The sequence below is a fragment of the Rhopalosiphum maidis genome, chromosome 2 (assembly GCF_003676215.2).
Source record: "Rhopalosiphum maidis isolate BTI-1 chromosome 2, ASM367621v3, whole genome shotgun sequence".
In the NCBI taxonomy this organism is placed as follows: domain Eukaryota; kingdom Metazoa; phylum Arthropoda; class Insecta; order Hemiptera; family Aphididae; genus Rhopalosiphum; species Rhopalosiphum maidis.
In genome coordinates, this window is record NC_040878.1 from 6,764,993 (window position 1) to 6,784,645 (window position 19,653).

Sequence of the window (19,653 nt, forward strand, 5' to 3'; positions counted from 1 at the left end):
AAGTTAAAATAAATGCAAGCAAGTTCCCTTTACAAGTTTTTCCTACTAGTACCATTAAGTAGGATAGATCCTCCCAGAGCCTTATTTTATTAATATTTTGTTATATTTATAATTTAATAGTAATCAACTATAATATTATAAATATAATGGTTTTCTTAATAAAGTTTACAGTTTTCTATTAAAAAATCCTTTATTCCCCCTTCTTCAAACAACTCCTTAACTCAAGTCCTTTTTTTTGTATTTATGTATCTAATACTGTATATTAATTTTATGCAAATTGTAAGTATTCGTTTTCTAATAAACAAAAACAAAAAAAAAAAAATACGGCGAAAGTATAATTACGAAACACGGTCATTTTAACCATAATTGATACACCATATAGGTACGTGCGTGTTTATGTAATACATATTATTGTATATATTTAGCTGCGTTTGTGTTTCATAATACAGCGAATAATTAAATAATAACTTTATATAAATATATAGATACTATAGCATTCTAAAGTCATAGGATTCACTATTCAGTAGTTGATTTATTGATCACTAATATATTTTAATCAATTATTGTACGTTCACGAGTTGTTAGTTAATTACACAATCGTTAAATTCGTGTATAAGTTCAAAGTCCAATACATGCTTCTCAATCCCAAATTGAATACTTTATACGTTTCATAATGCTGATTTGTGTTTCCATTTCAAATGAATAACATTATATGAAATTATTCTAAACCTTATCTATAATCCCAAATATTGTCAGTACCGACAGTACCTATGTGTTCTCACTTTTCCAGTGTATCTTAAAATGAATATATATCAGTCATAACTCCTCTTCCAATTGAATTAATTTTAATGAGTTCGAACTTTGAACCTTCCGACTAAACTTTAGTTATCAATTAAAAGATAAAATTTACTGATGATGACAATCATGATGACATACTACGCATATATACTTAATGTAAGAGATTGGAGTATATATATAATATATATGCTATGAATCGATATAGTAAAAAAACAGATTTATAAGCCTCTTCATAAGTCATGAACATCCTTCCTTCAGATCGTTTATATCTCTAGTTCAATGACTTCTCTTTAATATTACATACTAATGGCCATTTGCGAACATGTGAGTCGTTATATCGACATGACTGCACAATTCGCATAATATTTGCTCTTAGTCTAAACGTTAGTAATGCCTAGAAACAACTGCCCTAACTAAAATATAAGTAAAATAAGTACTTTTGAAATACCTATTTAAAATTAAATATTAACATAAAATATTTACTGTTGATAAATAGTACAGTCTTATAATCTAAAATAAAATATATGTAATGATAATAATAATTCATTGATTATTTGAATTTAAAATAATCAATGGAATATTATTTTTATCGAGAACGTTTGATCAAAACACTAGTGTAATAATTAATAAGTACATAATAGCATAATTATTTATAATTAATGGTTTCAATTTCCAATAGATTACGAAAAAATGTTTAATGTATAGCATTTTTTTCATAATTTGTTAGTGTTTATGATTTTACTCAACACGAATAAAAGTTATTATAGACTGATTCAATTAAAAATTTCAAGTTTCAATATAAAACCTAAAACTATATAAGTAAGTCCTACCTAAATTTAGTTTTGTTTTCAATTTACCTATGTGTGACACAATTCTTATTTTCGGATATAGGTAAATGGTTAATACAAAGTTCCTTATAATTTTTTTATACACCACATAAAAAATATCAATATTACACACCTATACATAGTCACAATATTTTTATAAATTTTTAAAGTTTAAATTTTTACGAAATTCATCAAAATTTAAAAATTATTTTTTAGTTAAAAATTAATAAAATGTTAATTTATAATGGCCAAGGCTTGAAAATCTATAATAGATACAAAGTTTCTCATAAGTAACTCGTACTGAAATCTAAACATCTAATAATTTTCAAAATCAAATTTTAATTTGAGAAGGTAAGAAATATTGTTTAATACTCAGTAGAAATACTGATAATGTTTTGCTTATGTCAATTTTAACATCTAGTGGCTAGTTATATGGAATTAAAATGCAATATTAAATTTATTAAATTTATTTACATTGATAATAAAATACATTTAAAATTTATTAGAACCTTTAAATCAAAATGTTTTAGTTAAATTTGTTGAATTCTATAGGTAGTGGGACAGTTATTATCAACTGTGATAATTAACCATAAGTTGCTAAGTAGCTAACTCATGGTCCATACAGTGATAGCGTCACAATAAGTAACCAGGTACTATGCGTCTGTAAGCTACAGCTTATAAAGACCGGCACTAATTTTGCGAGATGTATTGATCAATAGATAGCAGGTAATATAACATCTGACAAATTGTGATAAATTTTATATATTTTTGATACCTAAAGTGTAGAGGATATAGTTGTCCAATTAACAATCATATTTTTTTTGTGCAAGATAATAAATTTACAAATAAAATGCCTAAAAATCTACAAAAATTTAAAATTAAATTTTGAATTATAGCTATTCAACAAAATACAAAATAGATATGTAACAAACGAACATAGTGTAACGAGATAATACAAGAAAAATATCAGTCAAATCTCAGCCATAGTAACAATCTTTGTTTTTTATTACATTATTGTTTATGAATTTGCTGTATTTTATATCATTATAATATTATAACGTAAGTGAATAATATTGCGAAATATTTTTGTTCAGAATTTTACTAGGACTAAAATAATATCAAAACAACAATCGTTTCCAGTTGTCTAAAATATTAGTTATAAAAAATTATATTAATCTAAATATCAGTTCCCTTTTGACCTGTTGAGCAATATTGTGTGTTAATGAGTCCTAAGGCTTTGGGTATATTTAAGAAATACACAAAGTTCAGACATCTGTGTTTGTGATTATTTCACTTTAATGTCCCGCTGTTATCGAACGTCCGGTATTTATTTAACATTAAAAATTATCTATTTCTATAAATATATGTAATATAGATATTATTATACATGTTTGTATAAAAAAAAACTAAGGATTCAATAAAATAAAACTAAGTTTTAAAAATTGAATAAATCTAAAATATATATATATATATTATGTAAATGTAATTCAGTACGGAATATATAATAAAGCTTTGATTAGATGAGAATAAATAATAAAAATACTATTAATTTAACAATTAAAATTATAAATAAATAAAATTCACAAACAATACCTAAAAATAAAATAAATAAAATGTTTATGAACTAAAGTGTATTGTTAACACTTTAGTACATATTATTTATTATGTCAGAAATAATGGTGATTTAACACATAATCTGAAATGTTAATTAAATTACCAAATAACAAAAAATTACTGTACAATAATACATGTTTAAAATGTTTTTAGATAGAGAAGAAGAAGATAAAGCACCACAGGCTGAAGATATGTAAAAAATAGAATATATTCAAACATTATTTCTGATCATAACTAATAATAATTGTTAATTAATGTTACATAAGTATAAAATAATAAAACAATTAATACAATTGATAGTTGACATTGTTTTATAAAATATAATATGGCTGGATTTGAACCAAAGAAAGACCGTTTATATTTAACCATAAATATCAATGACCCTTGGCGGCTTGTTTAGCTGCCATTATCAAAGGAGTTAGACTGGCTAAAGGTCTGGAAAGCTTCAAAAATGGGTGCTGTAAACAATTTATAAAACATACATTGCATAAATAATTTTAAATATTAAGTTCTTAGATATATGCAATATTTAAATAATTAATGGTAACCAATTTTTGCTTTTAATTGCATTAGGTATTTCAGCCATAGTTTTATCAATTAACAAATATTGTTTTTTATTAAATAGATTCTCAAGAATATGAAAAAAGGTTAAATGTTATCAAATATTGGTAAAAGTTAATCTTAAACACATTTTTGCTATCAACTAAATATTAAAAAACATGTGTAAAAACTGTAAAATGATTTTAATTGATAATAATACATTAATACCTCTGAATGCTGTTCTAAATTATTGACCTACCAGTTCTCATCAAATGATAAATTTTACTATTTTAGTATATCATCTAGAGAGAAAAAGTAAAAATTATTTCAACATATTAATTTATTATAAGTCTTTAAATTTTTTATTTAAAAATAAAAATGTTATTACTTTTGGATAATAATAACGTACTATAATTAATTAATATTCTTAATTTAAAACTACAAATTAACATTTTTATTATCAATGCCTAAAAAATCATAAGTCATAACTACAGTTTAAAAATATTTGTCAATATTATATGATGGTTTAATTTTGTAAAAGTTTTTTTTATTTGATGATAATAAAGTAAAAGATTTTTTCAAAATGCTTTTGCCAGCTTTGCCTATAAAACTTTATCAAGACTATTTTAATACAAAAAGTTTTTTGGTCAATCAAATTATTAAGGTTTATCAAAACATAAATAAAATATTTTAACATAAACACCTGAATTTTATTATTGCAGACAATTAGTACTACAACAACCGATTCAGCAAGGTGTAAACCACTCACGAGTCTCCCTTTTTTAAATTAAATTATTAATCAGAGAAAGGGATATTATTATCCATAGTATCCATAGTAATAAGTTTTTCAAAGAAACAAAAGTATTTTAAATGATAAAATTGTATCATTTTGAATATAAATTACTACAATCTGCAATTACTTTCAATATTATGGTACTGTTATGACTTATCCACTAATCAATTAAATATAAACTCCCTGCATTTATCAAATTGAATATTATTATCATAATGTGATAAATAAAAAGAGCAAAACTGCAAAACAGATACATGTATAGTTAAAAAGTTAATTCATAAATTATAATCAGTTGATGATAATTGGTTAAAGAACCCCTGTTATATTTTTACACACGAGCCACCAAACATGTAATAGTGGCACTACAGATAACATAAATATAAATGTAAAATCAACATAAATTTAAATAAATGTTGTAGAAATACATGACAATTATGTTTGTCTTATAAAATATAAACACCTAATGATCTCAAATAAAAAATAAATTTCACTATCTTACTTTTAGAAGTTCAGAGGCTGATGCACGATCTTCAACCTCAACTTCAAGGCACTGATCTAAAAAGTCTTGAAATATTGGTGACAATTTTTCTTTTTCTTTTATCTCTGGTTTTCCATTGGTTGCAATTAAATACAATGCCTAAATAAACATTTATATTAAATTAAAATACATTATATAAATAATTAGTTAACTAATAATTTTTTTTCATACCCTTAAAGGATTTTCATTTAAATATGGCGGTTCACCTTCAATCATTTCAATAGCCATTATACCTAATGACCATATGTCTACCTTAGGACCATATTGTTTACGTGTAACTACTTCTGGCGCCATCCAATATGGTGTACCAACCATTGTAGTACGTTTAGATTGCTCAGGTGAAATTTGAGCACAAAATCCAAAATCAGCTAATATCAAAATTATAAAATTAAAATTTTTTCATAAATTAATTTAAAATTATCTAATTGTATCTAATTCATATTTTTTTTTTTTTTTTTGGACATCAATAAAATTTCAAGAAATAATATGTTAATCCAAAACTTTCAAGTTTTAAGTCATTTTTAATATATAGTTGAGTCACAATTACTAGAATAATAAAATTTTAAAAAAATTGAAATATATTTTTGCCAATGAAAATTAAAATTATTAAAATTACATTATTAAATAAATTATTGAATTCAAAATGTAAAAATTAAAGATTTGTGTTTGACCATCTTCAAATCATCATTTATAATTTTAACAATAAACAGTCATACATTTAATAAATACTTACTTAGCTTAACATTACCATCTAGTCCAAGTAAAATGTTATCAGACTTGATGTCTCTATGTATAACTTGATTGAAATGTAAAAATTGAAGTGCTTGAAGTACTTCTCGGCATACTGAAGCTATTTGACCTTCATCCATACAAGTTTCTGTGACAACATCTGTTAAACTACCGCCTGGTAAATATTCCATTACAACCTAAAAAAATATGACAAATATATAATTTGATAATATTTATAGTACACCCAATAATTTTTTATAAAATACATTTCAATTTACAGCCATTTAAATACTAATGTTTAGACAAAATGAGTGATATCAAGGATAACATTTTTAATGTACTATTCCACTAACCTAAGCCCTGAATTTTTATTAATCGTTTAATATATTTTATACATTAATATTTTTAGTAAAATAACTTTGGATTATGAAATGAAAAATATAATTTGCCATTGAGTTGAAATAATATTAAATTTGAATGATTGTTTTTTTCACAGACATAAGAATAAAATAAAAATAAAGTAATAAAAATAATTAAATAAAAATTATTGTATGCAATCAATATTTTCTATAAAAAAAAAAATAATGAAAAAATAACCCTAAATATGTATATTGAAAAAAATATAAAGTAATCACTTGTTGTAAAATTATTTAAGATAAGTAATTTTTATTGTTTTCGTGCATTCTTTTTAAAAATTTATATTTTAGATTTTGAGCAGAATGATAAATATAATGATTTTACAATGATGTTTCTTTTTTTTATTTCTGTGCATTTCAATGTATTTTGGGGCAGTAAAAGTAAACAATTCCTATTAATTTTCAAAATTTGCAAAGAATTTTGTAATTAAAAATTAAAAATTTGATACAAATAAGTAATTTTTTCTTAAATCTATAACTATTTAAAAATATATAAGCACAATTTTTAGTAATGGAATAGAACAACTAAAAAAATTTTAAATAATTATATTACTTCTAGAAAATGACAACATAAATATTTCATGAAAAATAGGTACTTATAGTTCTTACTTTTTGAATTATAACAAAAATCAAATCAATTTAATGAAAAACTGGTTTTGTATAAATATTGGTGTTTTTGCTAATTTTATTTTGGTATCACAATTATTTTTAAAAGTAATGTACATTTATTTTGTATTGTTGAACCCACATATTAATAGTAATTTTTTTTATAATAAATCACCTTAAAAATTAAAGTATTTTCATTTCTTCAAGAAGTGACGAAAAAAAAAAATACACAACACCAATACATTAACACAGCTCAAAACCAAAAATTGTATTTTATTGTTGAATTAGTAACACTCTAAGTTCTTTTGCACTCTATAGTCTATAACAGTGTTTCCCAATCTATGGGTCACAAAATTTTTTTTATGGGTCACATCTGGCTAAACTTACCCATAAATAAGTATATTAACATACTATACAATCATAATTTTTTTTTTATTGTGGAGGTGGGTTGCGTAACCAACAAAGGGTAAATTTGAGGATCGCCATTACAAAAAAGTTGGGAATCACTGCTCTATAATATATCTAAAATATATTTAATTATTTTAATTATTACCCAGAGTTCATCTTGTACTAAATAACTATCTAAATAGTTCACAACATTTGCATGTTTATTTTCTCGCATAACTAGTATCTCATTAATAATAAGCTCTTTCTTTGGTTGTTGACCTAAATTCATTTGTTTTATAGCCACTTCCATACCAGTTGACGTTTCAATAGCTGTGTACACTGTACCAGATGCTCTGTAACAGTAATAATGATTAGTCAACTTATCATTACACTATATTGTGCAGGTGATATAAACTACAAGATAGGTTAAGAAAACTTTGACTTACCCCTGTCCAATTTTTTCCATCTTGGTATATTTTCTATTTGGATCACCAACTGTTACTATTGTTTTAAGTTGTTCTAATATTTCATTATCAGCAACTTTTTTACGGCTAGTAGCAGTAGTATTATTTTTATTTTTATCCAATACTGGTACAGTTCCATTTGTTTGACTAGGCCGGTGAAGTGGAACCGGTGAAACTACTTTAGGTTCTTCTTGGGTGATGGACCTAGGCTCATCTTCTTCTATTGGTTTAGTATACACAGATTTTGTACGTTCAGGACGTACAGATACAGGTGGTGGAGGAGATGTTTGTTCATCTGTTGTGGGAGTTGTGGTCAGTGAAGGACTAGTGCTACCTGTTGATGAAGAAGGCTGGCTGCTACTGACACCAGAATATGATGAACTACCTCCACTATGTGCACCACGCACTAATACTTCAGTAGGAGGAGTACTATTTTGTACTGGATAACAATTGTATAAAATATAAAATTAGTATTCTTAAATAATATCAAAATACAATTCATTAAATACCAATATTTGTGGCTGTGGTCATATATTTGGAAGTTTTTGATTGTTTACTGGAGTTATCAAACCAATTCAGAACATCAAGAACTGCTTGAGGATTCTTTTTTTGTTCTTGTTTGCTTATATTGGATGTTATTAAAAGTCGTGCCCATGCTTCTGGCATACCCTACATTAATAACAATATTTTTTATAAAACAATTCAATACATTTTAATAAATAAAACGTATAAATTTGCAAAACAATTTACATAAATATTTTCCACTGTTAAGTAATGAAAAATTAATAATGAATGTATCTCAAGTAATATACTCTATTTTAAAATAAAGTAAATCAATTACACATTATAAATAATATATAATGTTATTAAATAATCATGAAAAATAAAGATTGTAAATATCATTGATTTATTTTTTTAATTTATACAAAATTATTTATTAGTTTATATTTTTTAAATTATTATTTATTGACTTAGACTTAAACATGTAAAATGTATAGGTATAGTTCAAATAGTTAATAATAAATAAATTTGATTTTTTCAAAAATAATAATTATATTACTAAATTTATTAATAATAAGCAATGTGATTATGTGCTGTAACTACTAAAACACCAAACTCATTGTATGTCCATCTATGCTACTCACAAAGCTGTTGATGTTACTCACTTTATATGGCAGCTTGAAACAAGAAAAAACAAACACAGAATTCTAGAGACATTTGTCTATTTATCAGTATTAGTTCAGTGATTTAAATTAATGCATGCTAGAAATTTTATCAATTATCCAAATATGCAAAATATTGATATAAAACTAGTTTTTAACACATAATTTATTAAAAAATGTACAAAAAAACACTTATTTGAATATTTTATACATGTCATTATATTAGTTTTATATATTCAAGAAGTAAACAGAAAATTAAGAAACCTATTGTATAAAGGAACCCATAAAAATATTAAATGTGTTATTATGATTATATTTCAATTTTTGATAGTATGTACTATATACATTATAAGTACATCAAAGTATTAAAATCAATTAGACTAACAATATATTTAATTGTATGGTTATTTCTTGAACATAAAATATTTTTATTGAAATAAATTATGAATATTGATACATAAACATAACTAATAACTTACTGAACTTAATTATGCTAATTAAAATTGTATTATATAAGTGGAATATACCTAATATCTATAAAAAAAATCAAGAATGAAAAGTGTTGCATTTTAAATTTTCAAACATTTTGAGTTCTATGTTACATAGTAGCTATATAAAAAACATAACAAATCATAGAAATATAGAAATACTTGATTGTACTAAACAAATAAAATAAATTAGTACAATATTTTTTAGTAGAATTTATAACTATTATTAAATGTATTATTATTTATTTTTTTAACCAAGACATATCATCTATAGACACCTATCTACAATTGTAACTATTTTAACAACGCATAACAGAGTTTATGACAAGAAATTTGAAAATGAGTTTTCAGCTTGTTAAATAAGTTATAATCAGGAAAACGGCATTTCTATGGGTCTTAAATAATATATTTAAAATTTGAAATTATAAATATGATCTTGATATATTTTTGTGAATAATTTTGTACTTATTTAGTATTTTTAATTATTATATTGTGATGTTACTAAAACAGCAATGACTCTAAACACAACCTGGTTCATTATACAAGCACAATACATTATACTTTATTAGTGTTAATTTTAAATTGATTATATATATATATGATAATTAAACAACTTTTCATAATGACATATCTAGCAATAAGTGATGAGAATTATATCATCAAATATATCCACTAAGAGGATTTTATTTGTTTAAAATAAATATTTAACTAAAAACTTATACCATAAGATGCATTACAATAAGTAAATTTATGGGCCCATTTCTTTTAAATATAAGCACTCAAATATATATAAAAATATTAATATTAATTTGAATTCAAGTTTGATATTTTTAACTATTGTCATGCATATATTATAATAATCAATTTTAAATATATAATGATTCATACAGTTTTATTATTTTTAATATTGATCATTGACTAACAATAAGATTTAAAATAATATTTTTTAATTTTATTTTAGTTATAAATTGTTTTCTTATAACTCATACAAGTTTTTTGTCTTTGACTTATGTTGCACTGAACATACAATTTTATTTTTATTATGAAGATTAATCATTTGCTAAGGCCATTTGAATTATCAGTACACACTTTATATATCTTGATTAAAGTAATTTTAGAATAGAAAATTGTTTGAACAGGATTCTAGTAATTGTAAATAATAGTATAATAATAATATATAAGTATATATAGTATAATAGTAATAATAGCATTATTACTTTTTAGTTAATATGTAAAAGAAAATGGAAAAACTATGTCATTACCAAGGATTAGATAATATAATATTGTGTTTAGTAATTATTATATGATACAGGTAGCAGAGTAAGCAATACATTAGTTTAATATATCAAAGATTCTAAATATAAAATTATATTACATATTTTAAAAATGTTAGAAAATAAAATGAGTGAACAGAATATAGTTCATTTACTATTGTTTTCATTATAATCATAATACTTATATTAGCCTAAGACAGACTAATATGTGACCTCGATATTTTAACTTAAATATTGATACTATTTTCTATTTTCAGAAGGCACAATATAACATGTATTAAAATACTTTTAGCACTTTAAATTTTAAAGTCGAACTCCCTAATTATTACAATGTAACAACAATTTACATAGTGTCCATAAAAATATGTTAGATACCAATGATAACAAAAAAATAAAAAGATTTTAGAAAATTGTAATCAAAATATTTGTTATTTACACCCATTTATGAAGTCCTACATAACTTAAAATTTGAAGCCTTCTAAGAAAAAAGAACAAGTAAAATATTATGACAAAATTTTTTATTTTTCAATAATACTTAAGTTTGAAATCTATTAATAAATATTCAACTGTGATTAATTTGTCTTTATACAATTAGTTTTTAAGTAAAATCTGATTTAGCATTACAGAAACAATTTAACTATACATTTATTTTGGGGATGTCTATATATTAAGAATCATATCAAATATGAATTTTAAATGTTTGATTAATTCTGGTTATGTTTATTTTTTTTTCAATTTGACTACATAGCAAAGCATATCTCAGCAAAATGTTAAATAATATGTGCAAATTAAACTATACATTAGCTCATTTTCTGTATCCATATAACCATATACCTATTTACATTACAAAATAATGATACTTACAGTAAACTCGCCAGTATGGGCATCAAAGCCTACATGCATGGTATGTTCAAAATTGGTCGGATAAGATATTTCTGGTTTATCTTCAGATCCAGTACCTCGTGTTTTCAGTTTACCAGTAACACGGCTTTTAGAAGTTTTCTTTTTGTGGTCTGAATCTGGTTCTTTAGGTAAGGGCCGCATAATATCCAAATTTGGTACCGAATCCCCGCGGGCAACTCTAAAACTGTTGTACATTGTAAAATATATAACTTAAAATAAAAAACTTTATCATTATTATTACCTATTACTAGTTAGACGGACCGGAGGAGCTGGTGGCTTGTCATCATCATCTGACATTTTTATAAATTATTTAAAAAAATGACTACTAACTGATTGGCATTAGATTGTTCTAAAACAATTAACAACAAAAATTACAAAAAATTTTGTTGAAAGACATAATTAGTCTCCACTTATATATATTTTTTAAATATTTATTGTTTTGACTCCACCTAAATAAACATTAACTATTCACTATTTTTAGATTACCTTAAACATGAAAATTCTTGGGCCCATAGGTGTGTAAAAATGTAAAATAATCATTTAATGACACATAATCAACCATGTTCTGTAGTAAGTGTATGTTGAAAACTATTTAAATTTAATAAAAATTAAAATAAAAAGTTATTATCTAGTTAAAATAAATAATAGGAAGCAATATAAAAATGAAATAAATATTACATCCTGTAAAGATTGCAGATGAGTGATCCTAATACCCAAGATTCATTATCGCAAAAAAATCATATCATAATTCTTGTGTTTCGTTGGTTACACTGAACTGTGGTAGATGCAAAGACGTCTTATAACTGGGCGCCAAATTTGATTTTTACCTCTAAGGATGTCTACAAAATAAAATTGTAAATACATATTAATATTACAATTAAAATCGAAATGTATTTATTATTATAAAATAGTAAAATACTCAAATTATAAATAATAATATACTCATTAGTTCAACTAAAGATGAAATATACAGATATTTTTAGATGTTGCTAAAATTAAACATTTTTTAAAGGTAGGTAGTAAAAATTGTGTATAATGTATAAAATATTACCCATATTTTTTTTTATATATCTATAAACAATACACACATCAGCTGTATTCAAAATATTAATGATTTTTAGAAAATTGAATATGGAGATTACTTTTGCATTCAAAGCCTAAGGGCTAAGAGACACCACAATGTGACTATGTAAGTTTACCTAATGTTTTTATATTCTTATGTTTACTGTGCATTCTGTATCAGAGAAAATTACACAAGGTTCAAGTTTTGTTGTCAATTATTATTATTATATATTGACTTTTAGAATTACTAACATTTTATTAATTTAAATAATTTAATATTTATTACATAGAATAGATATGTAGATACAGGTACTAATTTTTAATAGTAATCTATAAAAAAGTTTTCATAATATTATATAAAGAAAATGTTTACTTGATCTCATATTTTATTACAAATCAGCTGAGAATGTTAAACAAAACTAGAAACTACTATTCAACTCAAAATATATTTTAGTTGTACCATAACCATTAACTATAATATATTTTTACATATTGTAAATTAGAATATTTCAATATCTATTGTCTTATTTGTTAAAGTCAATTATGTTAAAGCAAGTTGATAAACACCAAGTAGATAATTGATATGATAATAATTCCAGAATACTTAAATTTTAAATGTCTATATAATGTTTGTATAACATATTATATAAGTATATACATATCACATACTAATTAGCACGATCTTATAATCATCTTCACATAAAACATGTCTATTTAATTAAAAATAACAAAAATATTGATAAAATACATGTATAAATATAAATTTAATCTTTACGTACTTAAATTATTGTTTTTTTTTTTTTATAAATAGAAAATACAATTTATCCTTTAAATGTTTTTGGTAATTAATTTTTACAAAGAAATTAAATGAATACAATATTAATATTTTTACATAAAAATATAATATTATTTAGAATATTCCTTTAATATGTATTCACTGGTCATTATTCATGTATTGCAAGTTATCTTTTTTCAATTTAGCAACATATTTTTGAAACATTAAACACATCTTCTCACTTTGGTTTAAATCTTCTTTCCTATTAAATATTATTATTAAAAAAAAACTATACTTTTAACATATAATATTAGATTTTAAGAAAATTAATATAAATATTTTTCAAAGGACAAATTTTCTAAATATTTTTAAAATATACCTAATCATCTGTTAACTATAGGTTTTTACTTCATTCTGAGTTAGTATTCTTCAATTTATTGATACAATAAAATTAAATTGCATTTTTAACACATATTTTACTAGTATGATCTATGAAAAAAAATTAAAAATAATCTAATACAATTAGTAGTTGCCTACCTTTTTTCTTTAAATGCTTGGAATTCTGATTGAAATTTTTTCTCAAGATTTATTAATTCAGTTTCATGATTGATATTAATTTTATCTATTTCCATTTTAGAGAGTCTTAGTTGATTATCTTTTTCAGCAAGATTAGTTTTTAAAATATCTATTTCCTTGGCTAATGTATCACTTGTTGTTTGAGCAGCTATATTATATATTTCTGTTTTATTTAACTTTATCAATTCATCTTTAGCCAATATCAAATCGTTTTGAAGTACTTTCATTGTCTCATTAGCTTCAACAGACTTTATTTCAGCTTCTGCTAATTTAATTTCTAAATCTGACTTTTCTTTATGTAGTGTTTTTATCTTTGTATTTAACAAAAGTAATACATTTGTCTAGAATAAATAAAAGTTAAACATGGTTTAAAATAAATAAATACCAATGTATAAAACCTGTTTATCATAAATTTGTATTTCTTCTCGTTGTCTAATTAAATTGTTCTTATTTATTTCATTACTAATTATATTTGAAATTTTACGATGATACATATTTGTAAGAAGTAACTTTTTAATAGCTATTAGTTCGTCTAAAAACAAAAATATTAAATAGCAGTTAATAGTTATAATTTTTAATTTCTTTTTATGTAAAAAGATAACTATTGTAATTTGTAACCAGAATAATCTTTTATGTTTAGTTCTGTTGAAGATTTAAAATTTTCCCATTCTTCTTTTAATGTCTTTAGTTCATTTGTCAATTTTGGTAAAGCTTCTACTAATCGTTGGCATTCTTTTTTTTCTTGTAAAACTTTAATGTCACAGTTTTTTTTAATTTTTGAAATAATATAAAATATTTTATCTAAGTCCTATATAAAAAAAAATAATTGTATTAATAGCATTAATTTTTTTTTGTGATATCAAAAGTTTAAAAACCTCTAAATTCATGTTTTCCATATGAGAATTTGGAATTTCATTGCTTATTTTTGTTATAAGTGATTTTAAACTTTGTTTATTAAAAGATGCTTCTGATTTTATCTTTTTGATTTGGTTTGAAATAAGTATATAATCTTCTTGGTCTTTTAAACTTTTTTTTTTTAATTCTTCAAGTTCTTGTTTTTGTTCTTGATTTTTTAATTGGAGAAGTTGTAGGTTTGATTGTAGTTCACTTTAAACATTTTATATTGCTTTAATGAATTAAGCTAATTTTAATGACAAATATATAATTAAATAAACATTTTACTCGACACGGTTATGATATTGATTGTTAAGAATGTTCAATTGTGTTTGATAATTTTTATCAACTGATGCTACATGTTCAAGGAGACTTAAGTTTCTGACTTGAACTTCTTTTTGATTTATTTCATTTGATTTATTCTGTTTTAGTTGTTCAGCTATAAATAAAATAATTATAATCATAATTAAGTTTAAAAGTAATTTATAACTAACTCATGATCAATTAAATGTTAAAAATAAAAAATAAATTAAACATAGCCATATAGGTAATTGAAAATTTATCTAAGGTATTTCTATATTTTCTCTATAATTATTTTAAGTTTAAGGTAAAACTATCTACAAACTAGAAACGATAATAAAGTTTTCAACAATTTATTTTAAATATTAAACATAATATAATCATTACTTTTATTTTTGACAAACCTATCATAGAAGACAATTCCATAGATACAGAATTTCCTTGAATATTTAGTTCTAAAAGAATTTCATTGTTTTTTAAAGATTTCATTATTAATTCTGCTCCCGTTTCACCTACACAATTCCAACTTAAATCTGAAATTATTAAACCTAGCATTAAAATTAAAAAAAAATTAAATAGATTATATGCCTCATTTACTTAATAATTGTATAGGCTATTAGTTATATGAAAATTTTAAAATAAGAATAGTTAGCTGTATATTAATACATTATAAAAATTAGATATAATATTATTAAAATACAATTCATATTTTTACATTGTATTAACTTTTTTTAAATATATTAATACACTTCAAAGATTAAAAGATATTATAATTTATTATATTTATATATAATATATATGTTTATTCAAGAAATGTGATCATATTTACCGATATTCTTTAAACTTTTATTTATGTTTAACATTTTAGCTAAATGAAAACCACATGTTTGACACAAGTTATTATTTGCCAAAATTAAAATATTTAAAACTGTATTTGACATTAAACTATGACACAACTGGGAAAATGTATCAACTGAGTCACCAATATTATTCCAATCCAATCGTAGTCTTAAAATATTTATAAATAATGCATATATATATATTGTAATTGTGTGCAATGAATGAAGTTAATAAAACTAAAATTTAACAAGTAACATACTCTGTAATATTATTATTATTTAATAATATTTTAGAAATATATGTAGTTAGATTATTTCCAATTTGATTTCCTTTTAAATTCAATATCTTCAAATTTGTTAAATAATTCACTGAATTTAAAATGTCCTTCAACCCATTAACTGGTAGTAGACAATCAGACAAATTTAAAATATTAATAGTGGATTCATATTTTAAAGTTTCAGCTATCAGTGAACAAGAATGTTCTGTTATTGTTGTACTCTTCAAATTTAATTCACCATAAACGCTAAAATCAAAATTGTTAAAATAAACAATCATTTTGTTATTACTATTAAAATTACCTTGCATTGTATAAACATGATACAATAAATTTGTTAGGTGTTATTTTGTTTTTTAAACATAATGTTTGATAAATATTGCAAATACCTATATCCATAATAAATAATATGTGTTATAATATTTATAGATCATACAAATTGAAGTTCAAAGATAAGTTAAAGAATATTTTTGAATAGTTTATAATTATATATAAAATATACACTATGGTACTATAAAGCGAAAATTTAATGTTTTAACAAATACCAATTATTGAATATTATTAATCATAAATATTCAAAATCAAGGAAAAAATTAAAAAATAAGTTTGTAGAATAGATATTTTATTTTTGAAATGATAACGGCTATTAGTATCTTTAATCGTGGTATTTACCAATATTTACTTTATCTCTTCTGTAATCAAACTTTTAAAAGCAATGATAATTGATAAAGCATAAATAATAAATATATTCGTGATTACTGATTCTATTCAATAGTAATAATAGTATTGATTAATCATTATTCATCTATTTATTTAGTATGAATACCTACAATTTTAGTTTAAATATTAAACTTTTCAATCTTTCTATAATTTAGATATTTAGAGTATAGTATATCATTATTATAAATATTTGTGGGTTATTAGTTTTTATTTTAAAAATGCCCACTATACTTGAAGGCGGTCCTGAATACAATAAACTTATATTTAATTACGATCGTAGTTGGACTGATGATTTACCAGTTTGTAAAGTATCAGGTATGGAGTAAATGAATACAATATTTTCTACAAAAATTAAATGTACAACTGTACAAGTATGTTTTAGGTGTAGGATACTTAACCCGTCAAAGATATGATGAATTAGGTCAACGCAGAGATGAACTGGAATCTGAAGATATTAGTCTTCGATGTTGTTATGATGACGCAGGTGCTGTATGGTTATATGGACTTTTTAATGGCCATAATGGGGCAGAAACAGCTCGGTTTGCTCGAGATCGTATTGCTGCAGAAATTTTATTAGGTCAATTGCCTACTACTGAAATGGACCAAGCTGCTAAAGAAATAATTCAGTAAGCAATTAATATTAATATAATTAACATTTGATTAAATACTTTGTAAAAAAAATTATAAAATTATAGACAAAGTTTTCTTTCTGTTGAGGGAACTTATCTTGAAACTATTGATAATAAATTACTTCAAAGAGCGAGTCTATTACTTCAACTTCCTGAAGGCATATCACATTATGATGCTTATCAACAATATCCTCAAATTGTAAATTTTATCTTGATAATATTCAATATTATTCATTGTAAAAATTCAAAATAGTAAATACAGATTATTTTTTAGATAGAAAAATTAAAGGAACTAGAAGAAGAATTATCGTGTGGTACTGGAGCATCTATAGCAATACTTAAAAATAATCGTTTGTATGTTGCAAATGTTGGAGAAAGTCGTGTATTGTTATGTAAAACTGATAAAAATGACGTATTGAGAGTGATACAACCAACAGTTGACCATAACTTGACAAATTTAGATGAAGTAATGAGGCTAACAAATCTTGGACTCAAAATAGCTGATGGAAAGATTAATGGTTGGATCATTAAAATGAATAGCTAAGAATAATATGCACAAATTGATAAAACTGTTTAGGTAATAGAACTATTGGAAATCAATCATCAACAAGATGTTTATGTAATTACATGATAAAAGGTGCTTACAAAGACTATGAAGAACTTAGTGCAGCTTCAGCTGAACCAATTATAGCTGAGCCTCATATTGTTGGGGGTATTTCTATTGATTCATCATACAGGTAAAATTGTAAAATTATTTCAAATGATTTAAAAATAAGTGAATTAAAAAAAAATTATTATAACAGATTTATGATGATTGCTTCTCCGGGTCTCCTGAAAACTTTAGAAGAAGCCACAGGCACCAATCAAGTGAACAAGGAATTAGCATTATTAGTAGTTGAACAAGTAAATACATTAATGTGATTCAGTGTCTAATATAATTATTATATAAAATATATTTACTTAAATTTTTTTTTATCTCTATAAGTTAAGAGTACAGTCTACATTAACTGGCGTTGCTCAAGCTGTTGTAGATCATATAGCTAGAATATATCATGATACTTATGAAGCACAAGATAATGCTACTGGAGCTACACGTCCAAATATTATGTTAATGATACGTAATTTCAATTTTGCAATGCCTAATGCAATTACCGAACAACAACATAGCTGGAATGGCTCATATGATCAAGGTTGATATTAAATATATATGTTATAAAAATTGTTTGCATGAAACTTTTTTTCTTCAGATACAGCTATTAACTTGACTGAAACTACAACATCAACTTCAACCGATCCATCTAGCGGTTCAATCAAAGCTATATTGCCATATGTTGACTTCAGTGAATTTAATTCAAATGTTGATAAAGCTAAAGCTCAAGGCACTCTTCCTTCAAATATCAACTTTTTCTACGAATAGATAAAATATTATTAAAATTTATTTTTTAGTTCAGTATCTAAATTGCAACATATTATTGTTATTCTATAGTTAAATTTTATTTTTGTATGCCGTTCCTAACATAAACAAATACTTGAATTAATGTATTTCTTTTTTACTTTTTTATTTATTTGCATTAACTGAAAACAAAAATGGAATTTTATTTAACTGCTGAAAATAAATGTTTATTTAAGCACCCAATTTTATTTATAAATTTTAATTTATTAAAAGTATATTCAATCTGTAAAAAATAATAATATATAACAAACATATTTAAATAGTTAATGTTTAACATAGGAGGCAGGCCTTTTCAGCTAGATTATTTTTAGTTTAATTTACATGTACAATTTACATTATATATGTATAAATAATATTTCCATATATCAACTTATATCAACTGTCGCACCCAGCATCCCTTTTTAAAATTTTTTTTTTCTTTTTCATCTTGGACAAAAAAACCAACTCATATTTTTTTTTCACCTAAAAAAAAACAATCAAGATGAAGAAAAAAGTTCGGATGAATAGTTTTAGTCATTTCAGAAAACATTTTTGAGACAAAAATTCCCATTTTCACATTTATATATTATATACCTACATAGATTATGCTA

General features: G+C 23.2%; 3 protein-coding genes across 7 annotated transcripts; 1 reads left to right on the forward strand and 2 right to left on the reverse strand.

Annotated features, from left to right (window-relative positions):
• Nucleotides 1-3,333: 3,333 nt before the first annotated feature.
• LOC113551468 (serine/threonine-protein kinase PAK 2) lies at nucleotides 3,334-12,223 on the reverse strand. 3 transcript variants are annotated; one of them, XM_026953723.1, is made up of 11 exons: nucleotides 12,027-12,223; nucleotides 11,782-11,889; nucleotides 11,502-11,724; nucleotides 8,879-8,890; nucleotides 8,222-8,381; nucleotides 7,695-8,151; nucleotides 7,415-7,601; nucleotides 5,859-6,036; nucleotides 5,282-5,478; nucleotides 5,072-5,209; nucleotides 3,334-3,697 (listed from the first exon to the last, which is right to left on the reverse strand). In XM_026953723.1, the coding sequence occupies exons 2-11, from the start codon at nucleotides 11,835-11,837 to the stop codon at nucleotides 3,614-3,616; spliced, it is 1,692 nt and encodes a 563-aa protein (XP_026809524.1). In that variant the 5' UTR covers nucleotides 11,838-11,889; nucleotides 12,027-12,223; the 3' UTR covers nucleotides 3,334-3,613. The 3 variants fall into 3 exon arrangements, with proteins under 3 accessions (XP_026809524.1, XP_026809522.1, XP_026809523.1); XM_026953721.1 differs by having other exon boundaries at nucleotides 3,347-3,697; nucleotides 5,844-6,036; XM_026953722.1 differs by lacking the exon at nucleotides 8,879-8,890 and having other exon boundaries at nucleotides 3,352-3,697; nucleotides 5,844-6,036.
• Nucleotides 12,224-13,536: 1,313 nt separating this feature from the next.
• Nucleotides 13,537-16,108, reverse strand: LOC113555258 (girdin-like). The gene is made up of 8 exons (XM_026959663.1): nucleotides 15,977-16,108; nucleotides 15,552-15,680; nucleotides 15,136-15,286; nucleotides 14,829-15,060; nucleotides 14,572-14,761; nucleotides 14,352-14,485; nucleotides 13,915-14,294; nucleotides 13,537-13,639 (listed from the first exon to the last, which is right to left on the reverse strand). The coding sequence occupies exons 1-8, from the start codon at nucleotides 16,086-16,088 to the stop codon at nucleotides 13,537-13,539; spliced, it is 1,431 nt and encodes a 476-aa protein (XP_026815464.1). The 5' UTR covers nucleotides 16,089-16,108.
• Nucleotides 16,109-17,078: 970 nt separating this feature from the next.
• Nucleotides 17,079-19,148, forward strand: LOC113553638 (TGF-beta-activated kinase 1 and MAP3K7-binding protein 1-like). 3 transcript variants are annotated; one of them, XM_026957074.1, is made up of 8 exons: nucleotides 17,079-17,296; nucleotides 17,364-17,607; nucleotides 17,677-17,809; nucleotides 17,885-18,128; nucleotides 18,188-18,347; nucleotides 18,414-18,513; nucleotides 18,596-18,800; nucleotides 18,858-19,148. In XM_026957074.1, the coding sequence occupies exons 1-8, from the start codon at nucleotides 17,200-17,202 to the stop codon at nucleotides 19,025-19,027; spliced, it is 1,353 nt and encodes a 450-aa protein (XP_026812875.1). In that variant the 5' UTR covers nucleotides 17,079-17,199; the 3' UTR covers nucleotides 19,028-19,148. The 3 variants fall into 3 exon arrangements, with proteins under 3 accessions (XP_026812875.1, XP_026812876.1, XP_026812878.1); XM_026957075.1 differs by having other exon boundaries at nucleotides 17,683-17,809; XM_026957077.1 differs by having other exon boundaries at nucleotides 17,121-17,296; nucleotides 17,354-17,607.
• Nucleotides 19,149-19,653: the final 505 nt, after the last annotated feature.

Excerpts from the sequence above, each read along its gene's own strand:
- LOC113553638 (XM_026957074.1), top strand. The coding sequence starts at position 17,200 with ATGCCCACTATACTTGAAGGCGGTCCTGAATACAATAAACTTATATTT. Across the intron at positions 17,297-17,363 it reads ACCAGTTTGTAAAGTATCAG|GTGTAGGATACTTAACCCGT; the intron begins GTATGGAGTAAA and ends AGTATGTTTTAG. Across the intron at positions 18,514-18,595 it reads CATTATTAGTAGTTGAACAA|TTAAGAGTACAGTCTACATT; the intron begins GTAAATACATTA and ends TATCTCTATAAG.
- LOC113551468 (XM_026953721.1), bottom strand. The coding sequence starts at position 11,837 with ATGTCAGATGATGATGACAAGCCACCAGCTCCTCCGGTCCGTCTAACT. Across the intron at positions 6,037-7,414 it reads TAGTACAAGATGAACTCTGG|GTTGTAATGGAATATTTACC; the intron begins GTAATAATTAAA and ends ATATTTTTTTAG. Across the intron at positions 5,479-5,843 it reads AGATGGTAATGTTAAGCTAA|CTGATTTTGGATTTTGTGCT; the intron begins GTAAGTATTTAT and ends TTTTGATATTAG.
- LOC113555258 (XM_026959663.1), bottom strand. The coding sequence starts at position 16,088 with ATGTCAAATACAGTTTTAAATATTTTAATTTTGGCAAATAATAACTTG. Across the intron at positions 14,762-14,828 it reads TGGAAAACATGAATTTAGAG|GACTTAGATAAAATATTTTA; the intron begins GTTTTTAAACTT and ends TTTTTTATATAG. Across the intron at positions 13,640-13,914 it reads CAAGCATTTAAAGAAAAAAG|GAAAGAAGATTTAAACCAAA; the intron begins GTAGGCAACTAC and ends AATATTTAATAG.